Source organism: Diceros bicornis, chromosome 20 (genome assembly GCF_020826845.1).
Source record: "Diceros bicornis minor isolate mBicDic1 chromosome 20, mDicBic1.mat.cur, whole genome shotgun sequence".
In the NCBI taxonomy this organism is placed as follows: Eukaryota; Metazoa; Chordata; class Mammalia; order Perissodactyla; family Rhinocerotidae; genus Diceros; species Diceros bicornis.
In genome coordinates this window covers 12,304,728-12,321,042 of record NC_080759.1, presented here as the reverse complement: position 1 = coordinate 12,321,042, position 16,315 = coordinate 12,304,728, and the positions used below count along the sequence as shown (strand labels likewise).

General features: G+C 37.2%; 1 protein-coding gene across 2 annotated transcripts in view; it reads left to right on the top strand.

Annotated features, from left to right (window-relative positions):
- Positions 1-16,315, top strand: part of RGS7BP (regulator of G protein signaling 7 binding protein) — a 141,744-nt gene that overhangs the window by 52,375 nt on the left and 73,054 nt on the right. For both annotated transcript variants that reach the window (XM_058564002.1, XM_058564001.1), the window contains exon 3: positions 9,267-9,397. In XM_058564002.1, the coding sequence (XP_058419985.1) occupies positions 9,267-9,397 (131 nt within the window). The remainder of the gene's footprint in view (positions 1-9,266; positions 9,398-16,315) is intronic.

The following is a 16,315-nucleotide window of genomic DNA, read 5'->3' as shown; positions in this document are numbered from 1 at the left end:
AGATCTCCACGGTGGAGCCACTGAGTTGAAAACTTGAGGGCAGTAAAATGATACCACATCAAAGAAGGAATAAAAGGCTGCAAGTTTTCTATCACTGTTCAGAAAAATTAGTTTTTCTTAGTGGAAACTTTACAATATGTTATCATCAAATAAAAGCACCATGGGATAATAATGGGAGTTTCCAGGAACTCTCAAAAAAAGACTCCAGAAAAAGTAGCACTTTCCTTTTTTTTTCCACATTCACTCTTTGTGAATAGTAGGAAATCAATAAATATTATTTGAATTAATAATTAAGTTGTAAGAAAGCCTATAATAAAGGTGTAAGGAGGTCTGACACCATGTGCAGAGTTCCCTCCCTGGAACACTTCTCCGTCATTAGTGCTTGTTATGACCAGATAGTTCCCATACATTATTTCACTGAAATCTTTTCAATAATGCTATGAAGTAGGTCGTACTATCTTAATTCAGTATTTGAGGCACTGAGAAGTTAAGAAATTTGCCCAAGATCACACAGTTATAAGTAATGAAATCAAGATATAAATCCACAACTGTTTGACTCTGGATCACGTACGCTTCATGTGGAGGCTGGAAGGTGGCCTATATTTGTTCCTTCCTTGAAAAAACATGAACTACTGCAGTAAAGTGGACTTTCTTCCTCCTGCAGTCAGATACTGTTGCTTTCCTTCACTTGACTCTGAAATTACTAGTCTTGCCCCTTTGAGAATTCTGCCTGTATCACATGGACACATATACACGGTCAGCCTTGAATGTTCAGTTTGATTTATTTCAAGAAACGTGGATTGAAAGCCTTCAATGGGCCAGGCACTATGCTAGGGGCTTGGAAAACAGAAACAATGGATAAAACTTCCTGCTCTTGAGGATATTAATCTGGAAGAAAATATACCAAAATGTTAACAATAGATACCTCTGGTATTAGTGTAAGTCTTCTTTTCCTCTTTTTACTTATCTGCATGAAATGTCTGTTAATATGTATTACTTTTATACAATAGTTTAAAGAAAAAAGAGGGCTGCAAGAAAAGAAACTCTTAAGAAACTGATCTCTAGTGGTGAAATGGAGTAATGATGGCAGAACCAGCGCTGTAACCCCAGCCCTCCAACTCCTCACATCATACAGGCACTGCCTTTTTAAGCCAGCTTGGGTAACTGTTTAGAACCTGCTATGTACCAGACAATCTGTTAAATCTTGGAGGTTATAAAGATAAATAAGATAAACTTTCTGGCCTCAAGGAATTCATAATCCAGTGAAAAACTCATGGTAGAATATGAGATATTTTCCATATATAGATACTGGTCTCTTCTGTTTACATAAAGCTTTTTGCCTTTTTGTAGAAAATAGTTCTTACATCTGTCTAGAAATGCACATTCCCATATTGGCATGAAGTGTCATCTTTTGAGAGTTATGCAAAAAATACAAATTATCATTGTGTGCCAATAGAAAGAAAGAATTTCTAACACCACAGAATTCTATTAGATAAAATATTTAGAGAACCTCTAGTGTTGGGTAGGAGTCTAAAGTTGAAAAAGTAGACTGCAAAATGCTTACAAAGTTCTAACTCTTTTCTAAATCCTTCATAAAACTAAAGAATGAACCAAAGAGCCAAACCAACAGCACTGAAGCTCTGGCACAGAGTAGAAGTTACATGTATTTGCTGTTGTTATTAATGCTGTAAACAGATGCCATCTTTCTACCCTATTCCTAATTCCTCCCCAAAGAGCCTTTCTGGTTTGATACTTTTGTAAGTCTAAAAAATAGAATTTCAGGCCTGTGTGGGCTGTATTTTGGACTTTCATGGTCCTTTGTCATCCCTTGGACGATCACTCTAGAAAAATAGTCTCTCACATGTAAGAGGAAGCCATTGGCCTTGGCAACCACAATGGATTTGACAACTAGTTATTCTATAACTATACAATTGATATGTCATAATTAATTATTAAAGTGTTGATCAACATTTTGTACTGTTATAGTTAAATGAGATGAGGAAATTTCTTTTTTTATCAAAAACTCTCTTTTGGGTTAATTGAATGAGTTAAGTTTGGTCAGCCCAGTTATCTCAGGTTGTTTGAAAGCCGTGTCATTGTTTTGGCAATAATGGTGAAGCCTATAGCTTTAGCTAAAGAGAAATACAGCATCACCTAACTTAATGATATAATTAAGAATGAAGGGCTAAATACCATTTAGATAAACCAACAGTTTAATATATTGAACCCTAAAACCCCAGTGATAAAAACAAGAATTGACTGCACACTGCAATTAATGACCCAGACTTTGAATATAATGAAAATTAATGAGTTGAGTTCTTTCCCTTGTAACACATGAAAATTGAGTGATAATTGACCTTTGAAGATCCTTGGTATCAGGTACAAATAGTAAGCATCAGAGGTTGAAAATCTTGATTTTAGATGCAAAAAATATTTTCCAGATTAAAATGTAGAAACAGATATATGCTTCTTTAATTTAAAAATAAATATATACACAGACATATTTTTAAAAAAATAACCTCATCCTAGCTATAATCAGTGGGAAAGAGCTACATTCTAGCCGTGGTGCTAATTGTCATCCCAGCAGAGATTCAAGAATCCAAGACTCAGAGTCCATCAGCCACAGGCCTCTCTCCGCTAGCTGTAAGAATCACAACAACTGGTGGACCAGGACCTAAAGAGCTGTTTGCAGACCCCATATGACTCCTGACAAAAGACCACAAAGAGAAAAACTTTGAGAGAATCACAAGGAAAAATGGATAGGCCAAGAGATTCTCAACCCAAAAAAGATAGAAGAGAGGAGGAAGAGGCCAAGACAGAATAAGACAGATATTTTATTTTAGAGATTGAAGAAATATTGCCTTGTAAATGTTAGTTTTCTCCTGGTCGATAAGCATGAGTTTCTAGTACCAAGAAAAGGAAGTCATGATGTGCAGCCCATTAGCAACTTCAACCTCTAATGCCCTGAGAAACGCCCAGAAAACCCCTTCAGAATCGCCACAAAAGTCACCACCTATTCCCAGCTCTCCCCAGTAATGCCTTAAACAGTAAATTTTAAGATAAATAAAAGATGATTTACATTTCAATAGTAGTATTTTTAGTTTTATTTGGTTGTAAGTATCATAATGTCAAGAAACTGATGGATATTGATTTTTTTAAGTGTTTAAATCTGTTTAAATATAATTTTTACTCTTTAAATGGAAAAAAAATGAATAAGATGCTTGGTAGCGCTACCCATTCTTTATCAACTCTTCCAACTGGGTCATGGGGAAATGTTGAAGGTCCTCCCAGAGGGCAAACAGAAAATAACAGGGAGATGAAGACCAGAATATGGTTCTAAATCATAAAAGGTGCTCCCCCTGAGCCCGGTGGCTTTGCGTAAAGGTACCCAAAGTCGCCACCAAAGATAATTCAGTTGCACTTCAGGCTTCAAGTGCTGTTAAAAGTCAAGTTTCATTTCTGACTGAACCGGAACAGCTCCGGGGTAGAGTTTGATTCCTATTCGTGTTCAGTGGCGAGGAAGTCACTGAGCCATATGTTCCCACGAAACAATATGCTGTGAAGTGACGGGAATTACTGCAATTACTTCTTCAAAGGCTCCTGGGGGAACCAAACTTGCTATGACTCCCTGTGAAGAAAATACAGGAGGTTTCCACCTAAAACACAAGTTTCATAAAAACTCACTACAGGAAGATAATGAGAAAAATGGAGACAATAGGGAAACTCAACTATTCTATCTATAGGTACCTTGAAAAATGTCTTGTTTCTGTTTCTTCTGATTACCTGGGCTTCTCTTTTTATTGCAGTGCTGATTTTGGTATAAAATAGTGTAGTCATTTAGTAGGTACCTGGCATCTGTTCTGTATTTTTGAATTGGATAGACCGTGTAATTACCTTTAAGAATTTGAATCCTAAAATAATAACTGGCTCACACACGTGCACACACACACACGCACATGCATTTGTGCCTTCCCTGACCTCTGACTATCCATTGATTACATAAACTCACGGGGCCGCCATAAGAAGTCTCCTTAATGGACACCATATGAAGGCTGGACTCTGAAGCTGTCACTGATTTTTGACACAGAATTAGGGTATATCCTTGTAAATGGGATCCATCTGAAAGGAAACCACTGAGGGTATTTGAAGAGATGTCCTGGAGATCATGATCCTTGGGTGAGTTATTTAATTCCTTTCCTCCCTAGCTATTTGCTCTGAAAAATAAAGCAGAGGATATCATCCCCTTCCCTCATCTTGTTTGGCTTCCTGAATCTTTCCTTGCCATTTGGCTTAATAGCCAACAACAGAATTGATTCTGAAAAGAGAAACTGGGATATATTTGCTGCAACAGGAGTTCTGGTTTCCATCTCTGCTAGCTGACAAACCCCAAGTGTTTATCTGTCATCACTAAAGTCTGTGAAATGCTGAGTGGTTGTCAGTGGGGTCACACCTTTTTTTCTCAGCCTAATGGCATGCTTATTTAACCAGAGTTCATATTTGGGAGCTGTAAGCAAATAAAGAATGTTATAGGATAGCAGGTGATTTTAAAACTAAAGACTATGTGCAAGCCTAAGGCTAATTAAACACAACTTCCATGTCTTAAGATGGGCTGCAGCCAACTTTGAAATCCTTCGTGGTTTTTACTTGTTCTCCCCACATGATCTCATTTGATCCTTACAACAACCTTGAGATACTTCAGTCACGAATAGTTGTTATCCCTGTTTCGCAGCTAAGGAAACTGAGTCCCAGAGAAGTTAAAGTGGTTTTACTAAGATCACAATTCTCAGCAAAGTCTATATTTACAGCTAAGTTTTCTGACTCCAGAACCCATTTTTTTTATTATGTCTTGCTGCCTTCAACTAAATATTCAAACCATTACATTAGGGACAGACTTTCAAAACAACAAACATTTCGAGGGTTTTTAAAAAGCTATTAGCAACTGCACAGAACACCAAACTCGGCGAAACAGGGCAAAAGAGCAGACAGATGCGGGGCCAAGGCATTTTGTAACTAAAATCCCCAAGTATGTTAACTCGTGAACTTGACCTTACTAGTCATAAATTTTCTCAGTTGTTTTGTTCAATTTCTGCCATGTAATTGTTTGGGGAAATGTAAATGTTCGGAAAATAAGGAAATACACATCACCTAAATTCTACAATTATCATTTTATTGCACTTGCTTTGCCACATATCTACATATCTGTCCATCCCTCTCTCCAACCTGCAACCCATCTTATTTTTCTGAAGTTGCAGACATTAGTAAACTTTACCCCTAAACAGTTCAGCATGCATATCATTAACTAGGGTTCAATATTTGCTTATAGTTCTTTTTTTAAAGTAAAATTTGCCTATAATTAAATGCACAAATCTTAAGCGTACCATTTAATAAGTTTTACCAAATGTATACACCCATGTAACTCAAACCTCTAGATATAGAGTATTACCCTCACCCCAGAAAGTTGTCTCCCCTCATGCCCCCTCCCAGTCAATTCCCTCCCCACCACTGTTCTAATAATTTGTCATTATCGATTAGTTTTATCTTTTCTAAACAGATACTCTTCTCTGTAAGGATATTCTTGCTCAGGATCAGGTTTTTGAGATTCATCCATGTTGTTTTGTGTATTAGGAGTTTACTCCTCTTAATTGTTGAGTATTATTCTGTTGTAGGAATGTACTAGTTTCTTTATCTACTTTCCTCTTGACAGACTCCTGGACTGTTTCCAGTTTTGGGTTATTATAAAAAAAAACTACTATGAGCACTCTTATAGAGATCTTTTTGTGAATATGTTTTCATTTCTCATGGTAAATACCCAGAAATGGAATTGCCGGGTCATAGGGTAGGTACATGTTTAGTTTTATAAGAAACTTCTAGAACTGTTTTCAAAAGAATTGTACCATTTTAATCCTCCCAGCAATGTATGAGAATTTCTGTTGCTCCACATCATCATCAACATTTGGCGTTGTCAGTCTTTTTAATTTTAGCCGTCTTGATGAGTGTTCATCGTAAGAGCATTTCCATTATCAAGGGACAACTTAGGCAATATCTGTATTCATGAACCCCTATTACTAACCAGTTCAAATTTCTTAAGTCATATGATTAAGACATTAAATCCTAATTCTCATCCTTAAGGAGTTGATTTAAAGACTCATAATTTGGTGGTTATTTTAAATGTTTTTGGATTCAACTTGAGCTCTAAATCACTGAATTATTGTTGAAGTTAATTTTTAGGGTGTTTATCTATTAATACTAATGTTTCAAATTAATCAAAATCATCAGGTTAGCAATTGACTTAAGCTCAATAGAAAAATAATCACAACCTAGTCACTAACTCATAAAATTTGTTTGACTGAATTGAATGAGCATCACCTCAGGGATGACTTTCCTAGACTTAAACTTCGATTACAAAGAGTGAATCATTTTAGACTAAGCACAAGTAATATGTGGTAAAGTTACCTCCAAGTTAAGTTGCTTCCGGTTCCTGAAGGAAGTCCACAGGCCTAGTTTTATTTTAATGTAAATATTTCCTTAGGCTTTGTAATTTATCCCTAGGAAGTTTCAAGCTTTTAAATTGCTATTTTCTTGGCTTTTCCTTCATTCTGCATGCTCTGACTCTTGCTCATTTGTTATGAAAATAACCTAAATGCTCTTAATACTTCTCAAAAATGTATTTCAGTCCACTGCTTATAATATTAGACGTTATTATAACTCGTTTGACATTTTGTCTTTTAATGAACTTTTAATAATCAGTAGTAGAAATATAGCGTAGAGCTCTAAAGTGGGAGAAATAAATTGTACAAGTCCTAAGGCCAGTGTAACCGGGTCAAGGCATTGGGAAAACTCACATCAAAGATAGCTTAACTTTTTGACTGCTCTTTAACTAGTTCCTTTCTTTCTCTATACTTCAGTTTTCCAAGATATTAAAGGGTAATCAACTAGTATTGAATTTTTCAACCAGAAAATTTATAATGCAACTTGAGCATCAATTAATGTTTTTTGGTAGATTGCCTTTCTTGTGGCACCTGTTCGGTTCCTTCCCATTTAGGAAGGGCGAAATTGTTCCACAGTTTCTTGACTCTCCGTTGGTTACAGAGACATTAAGGAAATGACATCCAAGGAAATGTTATGAATTAGGCATTTTAATCTCTGTTCTGATTTGCCTTTTACAGAAGCACTTAATACATTGCTTTATCTCTTTCTGTCTAGCTATAAAATAATAAACAAAATATACTGGCTCTTAAGCTATGTTAATATGGTAGTCATTTCTTTAAATTACATAAAATGTCATCTGTATTTGAAATTTGCATATTTTTGGAACTAAGCCGTTAGGCACATATTTTGTACTTCTGAAAATAAGAATACGCCATGGCTTGGAATGATACTGTACTGGCTAATTGTCCCACTCATCAAATGTACGATTCCACAACAGATTTATGATAGGGGGTTTTTTAATCTGCATATGAGCCACCAGGGCCAATGTTCTGCGTAGGTGAAAATAGACACCTATGATTGGATTGATGGAGCAGCACAGAAAGGACCTGCCTGCCTTAAAATATTTTCCCTCTAGCCTGCCTTTGGGATAAGACACTATCTTCAAATTTTTCTATCCAAATCAATGTACCAGCAGGTAATACACCAGGATCGCTTTTTATTACACGAACCATTAATGTCCATTATCCCTTCAGACTCCAGCAGGGCCATGAGGGGTGGGACACAGTCAGAGACATTTTGAAAGGCTGAAGATGATATGACATAATGAGACATTGTGTGTGTGTGGTGGAGGGGGTGTGGAGGAACTCCAGGTAGCAGGAGGACAGCTCGAAGGTGGAAGGCACCCGTGGGAGGAAGCTCTGAAAGAAAATCTGGGACTTTTGCCAAAGATATACTTGCTTCCAATGTTGGCCCAGGACTGGAGCCATGAGACACAGTGAGAAGGTGACGTAGACTTTTATTTTTCAGATAAAGCCACATTTTGCATGTAAGCTCTTTTGAGGCACTTTGTTCTATCTGACACAGGAAAGACAGGATGACTGTGCAGGCAGCACTGGTACTGAGGCAAAGAATCTTGCATTTTCCTGTGTTATATAAGCCACACAGTTAGACCAACTCTGGCTCATCTACTAAATAAGTATTGAAAATGAGAACTACCATTGTAAAGTGCTGTGTAAATACAAATTCTTTTTACTGTGATTTCAGAACTTAAATAAAAATGAAGCCACCGTTTTTCTTTCTGATAATTTCTCCTGACATTTTGCCAGTGACCCACTTACAAAGGAATCAAATCCAAAGGCTGCATTATCTAATCAGATTTCATTGCATTTTAAATGCATGGCGATAGAAGTAAAGATAACACATTAGGACAATGGACAGAGTTCACGTTTACGCTTCTTCCATTTCTATCTCTAAACTTTATCCCTTTTATTTAGTTTGCTTTATTCAACACATCCTATTTTAGTTGCATATAAAAGAAAGAGTTTTGTCACAACTAACTCCTCTCTTCTTAATCAAAAAATAAAAGTGATCACTCCATATTTCGTCATATTCACATTTATACATTTTATCATAGTTAATAGATAAAGGCTCAAGGATTTTAGTATAAATTATAGAACATAAGTTCGATGTTTATTTAGCTTTAGATTGTTAGGCATAATTATTAGAATTTTACTACTTTTCTCTTCACAAAATTTTTATTTTTTCATTAAAAACATTTGGCCTTTCATAAATTAACCTAAGCAAACAATAAAGGAATATCTTTTCGACTGAGACAAAAGACCTTAATAAAAATGATTTGTATCCAGCCATTTGTATCAAATGGCTCACTAATCATATTATGCTAGGGCCTTAATATTAAAGAGCTATCTTATAACTGGTAATTGAAGAGCTCTTCATTAGTTTCTCTGAAAATAAGAGTTTTTAATCTCTTCTTGCAGGCTAGGATATTTTTATGGTTTAAATACATTTTGGAAATAAATTGAAACACTTAAATTGAAAATGTCTGACGTTTTCAATTACTTAAAACATTTATGATTTTAAGCTCTGAGCAGAAATCTGCTGCTGAAGGGGAAAAAAATTAAGAGCTGTTAGTCAGAAAGACACTTACGTAAGAACAGTGACATTGGTCATTGGTCTGAAAGGAGAAAGGCCTACATTTTACACTCCAGGCTTTAAGGAATCTTTATGGAGCATTTTCCTGTCTCTGAGCTGAGACAAATGGCTGATGAGTGAAATCTTGAGAATGTTCACAGCTTTTCTCTTTCATTCTGTCGCAGCCCAGAAGATGGTGAGATCCATCCAGAAATCTGTCGGCTTTACATCCAGCTGCAGTGTTGCTTAGAAATGTACACAACAGAGATGCTAAAATCCATATGTCTGCTGGGATCTCTTCAGTTTCATCGAAAAGGTACCTACATTTAATATGTTGCCATAAACACTGAGGAATGTTAAACAAAAGCTCATCTTTTGCAAAGTCCTATATGCACTATATGTCTATCTACACACAATTAGAATGGATGTCAATGTTCAGGAAATGTGTGATATAAATTAATAAGTCACTATCAATACTATCTAAGTGCATAAGAGCACTGATCACCTTGAACAGAAGTTGTGGTAGAAACATTTCTCAAATTTCTTATTTTACCACTTATGAACATGACTTTGGTTAGAATCAGCATAGGCAGGAAAACTATATAATGATCTCATGAGGGTAGTAAATGCTATCCAAGGTTACTGCTATTTCCATAAATGAATTAGGTTCTAAGAAGATAAATTCCGTATTGTTTCCCAAAGATTTGAAAATAGGGGAAACTCAACAAACAATAGGGAGGCATATTAGTAATAGAAAATCTCATTGCTTGCCTTAAGCTATAAATGGAATATATTAGCTCAAATGACAGAAGGCTCCAGAAGTGGCAGTGACTTCGGCATGGTTTGATCAGACTTCTGACTCCCATTCTGAGTGATGCTCTGCCTTCTCCTGGGTCTTGGCTTTACTCTTGGGCTGCCTTCCCCCACATTAGCAGCAAACTGGTTGCAGCAGTTCCAGACATCACACCTGTGCATCACAGGATCCATGAAAAGAGAGAACTTTTCCCCATTATGGACTAGCAAACGACCTGAGCTTCATTTTGATTAGACCAGGTCAGATCATGGGTCTACACTTGAACCAATCGCTGTAGCAAGAGGGGTGGACTTATATTGACTGTTTTAGGCAATCAAGGCTCATCCTGGAGCTAGGAGAGGAGTCAACCCCACCCAACCAGTGGCCGTTACATGATGAGAGAGGGTGGAATGGAATGGATGCTAGGGAGGAAGCCAAAAGTTTCCATTGCTGGAGGATTCACCCTGTATTTTTTTTACTGATTCATCAAACAATAATTTATCGGGACCCTCCTAAATGCAAATGCTTTGTGCTTAGCTCAGGAGAATAGGGGGGTACATAGAAGGTAATACTTGCCCATGATTTAAATTCGGAGATGATAGAAAAGATCAGTCAACTCTGTAATACTCAGAGAAATCTTATAGAAAGGGTAAGAGTTTGAGCTGTGTTGTGAAGGTAGGGTTTAGGTAGGGAAGAAAAAAAGACATTTCAAGTGAAGAAATGGTTAAAGTAGAGATTTGCAATCAAATGAAAATGCAGTTTAGGGGGAGCTAAATGATATGATAAAGTACTTGTAAAAAATCAAATCTTATGTACACATGTATCTATACACACAGCAGGACTAAAAACAAGATTATGCCATGCTGCTCCAAAGAGAGAATGTTTGATATGTGAATATTATTTATTTTTCCTTTTGCCTTCTAAAGGCTGACTTTTCAAGAGTTTCCATCTTTACTTATGTTGTTAATACAAGTGAACATGTTTGGATAGATTAGCTCCTTGACAGTCCTGATGCCTGATCAGAAGATTGAATACTCAGACACGCTGATGACATCCAAATAGGTTGTTGTTGGCCCAGTGTCTTTACTTGTCCTCTCTCTCTCTCACACACACACATGCACACACACACACACACACTCACATACATGCATTCACACGTAAGCACACATACAGAGTAGTATGTTCATTCTTTTTAATCATGGTTGAATAGACTAGGTATGGGTAGTTTTTCCCCAGGTCTGCATTGGCTACGCCTGCAGTATTTCATGCCTATTTGCCACCGTCATCTCCCTTGTTGATGACATGTCCTTAACACTCGTGACCTCCACTCCCACTCTCACTATAATTCCTTGGTTTGCTGCCTGGTCTCCTGCCATCCATTCCTACTTTTTGTCTTTTCACAAGTGACTTTTGCAAGGAAGACTCCTCTCTGCTAGCTCTCTGTTTAAAAGTAGAAGGGATTCCCTCATCCAGATTCCTTCCTCATCGTATTTGGTCTTGAGCACACATTGCCTCTTAACTGATCAGCTCATTTGGTCTTCACTGCCTCCTGTCTTCATTGTCACTCTCTGATCTGCTTCCTTCCTTGCCTCTTCTTTAAAAAATGATGAACTCCTGCTTCTTGCTCTAGTGCTTAACCTATGTACAATGCTAAAAAGAATATACCTGATAACATCTTTGATTTCTCAAGTCTCCACTTGGATTTCTATTTTATTCTTCTAAAATCATTATTACTTAAAGTGTAATCCTTAGAAAATCAGCTTCAAAATTATCCCGGATGCTGGATAAATAGGCAGATTCCTTGATCCCGTCCAGGACCTACTGCATCGGAATCTCTAGGGGTGCTCCAGGTGATTCTGACACACAATGAAGATTGAGAACTGTTGCTCTACATTTTGAAACAAAAGCAAATCACCCCACCATGGGAATTAAAATTAAAACTTCCAAGCCCTTACCTTGCCATTCTCCACTCATCTAAGTACGTGCTTTCAACTGTGTTGTGTGCTTTCTTCTTTATCCCCTAAGCTGATGAAAAGCAAATACAAAACTGGTAGGTACCGCTGATGAGCATGAGCTGTGTGATGGCTCATATAGCATGTTTTCTCTGCAAACTTTTGATATGACCATTGAAATAAGGTTGTGGTTCTCAAAGTGTAGTCTGAACTAGCAACACCAGCATCAGCATCATTTGTTAGAAATGCAAATTCTTGGACCCTATCCCAGACCTACTGAGTCAGAAACTCCTTTAACTTCACTTTTTTTTCACTGCTGGAAAAAATTAAAAGAACAATTTATTGGGACACTTCTTCAACTGAATATATTTGTAAATTTCTGATCAGCAAACCACATATGTCTCCTTTTTTTGGAAATATGTACATACCATCTACTCCTGGCAAGCCTCTTGTGTTTCCACAATGCACGTCTAAGAGCTAATCGTCTTATGGATTGTTACCTTTGTCTGGGTACCAGTAGAGTTAAGGAAATGAAGAGAAGGAGACTTCCTTATTAGTGAGAAATTCCCAAACCAGGAATATGGAAAATAGTAGTGTTTAAGGTTAAAAAACTACATTGAAGGTGGAAATAAGCCACTAGCAGTAGGCACCAAGGAAAATGTCATTAAACCAGAGAAAATAAAGCACTAGAAAACATGCATGAAAATACATGCTTGACAAATTTCCTGGAAATTTCTGGAATGCCAAATAAAATACTAGCTCTTGGGAGAGGGATAGTTTCATTTAAAAAATCATTTTTAATTTTCCTAGTCCTATATTTGTATTATACTTCTTTTTTATTTCTCTATTCTCTCCATTAATTTCTTCATTACACCTAAAGGATTAAACTTTAATTATTGTTTTGGACTCCTGGTTTGTTTGTACCATTTGCTAATTTGTATTTCCACCATCAGGATAGCATAGACGATGTCAGCTGATGTCACTAGTTTCTGTTCTTTCTTTCTTTGGTATCATTAGAAACTATAGAGTTACCTGTCTGTGTCCAGAAGCCTCCAGCTAATACACGATAAGTATGCAAAATCTGCTGCTGACGATCTGGGAGGCCCTGGCTGAAAAGAATAGAAATACTTGGCTCCAGTGACCGTGGACTGCCAGAAATGAATCAAGGAAGAAATATGTCCACGGACCACGGCACAAGAGTATTAAACTTTAAGAGAAGAGTTGGGCAAATTAAGAGATGTAACATGTATCTTGTCCTGGAAACACAGAATCCCTACTCATAAAAGTAGACCAAGAGGAGTCAGCAAGCCTGAGAAACCTTACTGCAGTATTGGAGTGGACAGCAAATGAATGTCTCATCTTTATGAGAACGAGAAATGGGAAAGGGGTGGGAGGAAGATTCTGCTAACGTGACTTACGAAGGGATTGAGTCAGGATGTATGATTAAGGAAAAACATGTATAGACACTAAATGAACAGTGGAGTGGAAACTGAAGCGTAGGTAATTCCAAATTTCAGGCAAGGTGATAAAAGTGGCAGGGAGGGGCCGGCCCGTGGCTTAGCAGTTAAGGGCGCGTGCTCCGCTACTGGCGGCCTGGGTTCGGATCCCGGGCACGCACCCCATGCACCGCTTCTCTGGCCATGCTGAGGCAGCGTCCCACATACAGCAACTAGAAGGATGTACAACTATGACATGCAACTATCTACTGGGGCTTTGGGGGGAAAAAGGAGGAGGACTGGCAATAGATGTTAGCTCAGAGCCAGTCTTCCTCAGCAAAAAGAGGAGGATTAGCACGGATGTTAGCTCAGGGCTGATCTTCCTCACAAAAAAAAAAAAAGCGGCAGGGAGAAGCATGGATCAAGAAATCAGTCCCCTTTCCCCATGATAGATAGATAGATGATATATAGATAGATAGATAGATAGATAGACAGATATAGATATAGATATATTAAAGTCATGTCTTAGCTAAAAGAGCATTTATCCACTAGAAAAAGTCTGTCTACCAAGACTTAAGATGCCAGATGATCTACTCTTTATCCAAACAGTGGTATCTCTGGTGTGGCCTTGAGCTAGGAAAGGGGCCTGTCTAATGACCTCACTAAGTCCCTTCCTTCAAGAAATCAAACAGTCCTCAGAGTCTCAGGGGAAAAGTGACTCCCATTCTAGTCTGTAACACTCGAAATCTCTTTCTGCTTAGAATCTCTTTCTGGTATGTTTCTTTTAATCCTGTGATAAAAATTGGTATTTTGATAACTTGTAAGTATTTCTTCTCCCTCCTTGTGTTACAAGTTGGCCATTCCCTTTCTTCTTTACTATTTCCTTTCCATCAAGGAAAAGAAAGGATTTGTAATTGAGTCATTAAGTTTGGCTTATATGAGAGTCTCTGGTCAATTTTTCATTGAGATTAGATACTGAAGCTAATTTGTTCCACAGTTATCTGTACTTTTAATTTATTCTTATTTCTAATAACCTCCCTGGGTGCCACCAGAAGTCCAACAAGTATTGCATATTACATTTAGTTTAACTATTGTATCTAGCAGTCATGAGTTTAGTCTGGAAAAAAAAGGACACACACAGTCACTGCAGGAGCAAAGAGTATGGTTTCTTTCTGGGAAAAATAAGCTTCAAATCATTTTAAAGCTTCTGAAGTGAGCTAGAATTTAGTAATGAAGGTTGTCCTTTTCTCCCAAGTAAGCACATTATAAATATCCTAGTCCTTAACAATATCTTCAGTGGATCTTCATGCTTTTTCCATGCACCAAGCTTCTGAATTTTTGCTGTCTCATAAGTCTGATTGGTACAATCTACTTGGGAATCTTTTATACTTTAGCAGACCATACTATCGCCACAGAAATGACAAAAAAAAAAAAAAAAACCGTACTAAAATGATTTTCTTTTTTTATGGCCAACAAAATTAAAGTAAATTAAGGTAATATGAGGTAATATCCACATTTAATAAAGGCTATTGGATTATACCATGCAGAGTGTGGTTCTGATAAACTGTGTTTGTTTTAAGAAGATGACAGATGGGAATACTTTTAGTCATTTTTTATTTTCATATTCTAACACTTTAAGTTGTAGATTGGACCATTACTTGACAAAGTCTAATTTCTATGTTTATAGTGAAAAATAGTTGTTCTCACTTCTTCATGGTTAGGTAGGAAAATCTTTTCCCATAACTGAGTCGGTGTATCACATTGACCATTAATGCTTGTTTCCTGCCACCAGATGAAATGAGATCGCAAGTTTCATCCACTCAATTGGCAGGAAGTGGAGCCAGGTTTCGAAGAGAATTGGATAATCCTGTTCTTTCAACCATGGCTTTCCTCTCTCTCACATTCTCTCCCCATGCAATCAGTTTGGGCAGCATTCGCATTCTGAAAGGGGCAGAGATGATAGGACACTGCAGTGCAGCTCCCCTTCACATGTGAACTTGCTCCTTCCGTCTTTGTTCTCGTCTCGTCTTGCTCTGTCATTGGCCCTCTCTGGCTCTACTCTACCTCTTAGCCATAGCTTACAGCAAAATTGTTCCCAGGGACAATTTTGAGGGTATGCCATCCTCCCTTCTTCCTCCTAAGATAAGATGGGTTCTTCCTCTGAAATATGCCATCATGATATGTACAGAGATAAAAATATACAGAGGAAATATAATCACAAAAGGGAAAGAATAGAGAAATGTTTGTTGAAAGATCTTAATTCAAAATCTAGTGGGAGCTGTGAGCTCAAAATGCTCTAATGAGAAATTAATGAACCAACATCCAGCAAAATACAGGATGAACTCAAGACAAAGAATAGAATATGAGCAATAAAGACTCCAGTGTATTCAGCCTCATGTTAAGATATGTAAAGGAAATGACCCACACCAATAAAAGAAACAAGCAACACAAAGACAGAAATAGAATATAGCCACAAGTAAAGACTTTATTTTCCAATGTAATGAGGCAATTGATACTAAAATAGAAAAGCAGGTTAGAAGAAATGAAGCAGAATAAATCTTAAAATAGACTATGATTCAAATTCCAACTGGAATCATGCATTCATTCTTTTAAGAACTATTTATTGAGCACCTATCATATGTAAGGCACTGGATTAGGTGCTGGGAGACTGCAGTGGTCAAGGCTGAAGAGATCCCTGTTCTTGTGGAGTATATAGTCTGGTACAGAGAAATAGTATTTTTAAAAAATCAAATGTTCTAAAAATCCCCAATACTAAGTGCAATGTCAATAATTAAAATGGAATGGGTGATGTAACAGAAAGTGACTGGGTGGCTACTTTAGAAGGGATGGTCAAAACTCTCTGAGGAGACAGCATTTAATCTGAGATTTGAATGACAAGAAGGAAACAACCTCATAAACATTGGTATCTCGTGCAAAGAACCCAAGACCAGAACAAACTTGTACTGTTTGAAGAATATAAACATAACCAACTTCTGGAATCTAAGGGTAATTTAAAACCATCTATTACTCGATCTTCATGTCTTCAGATACCA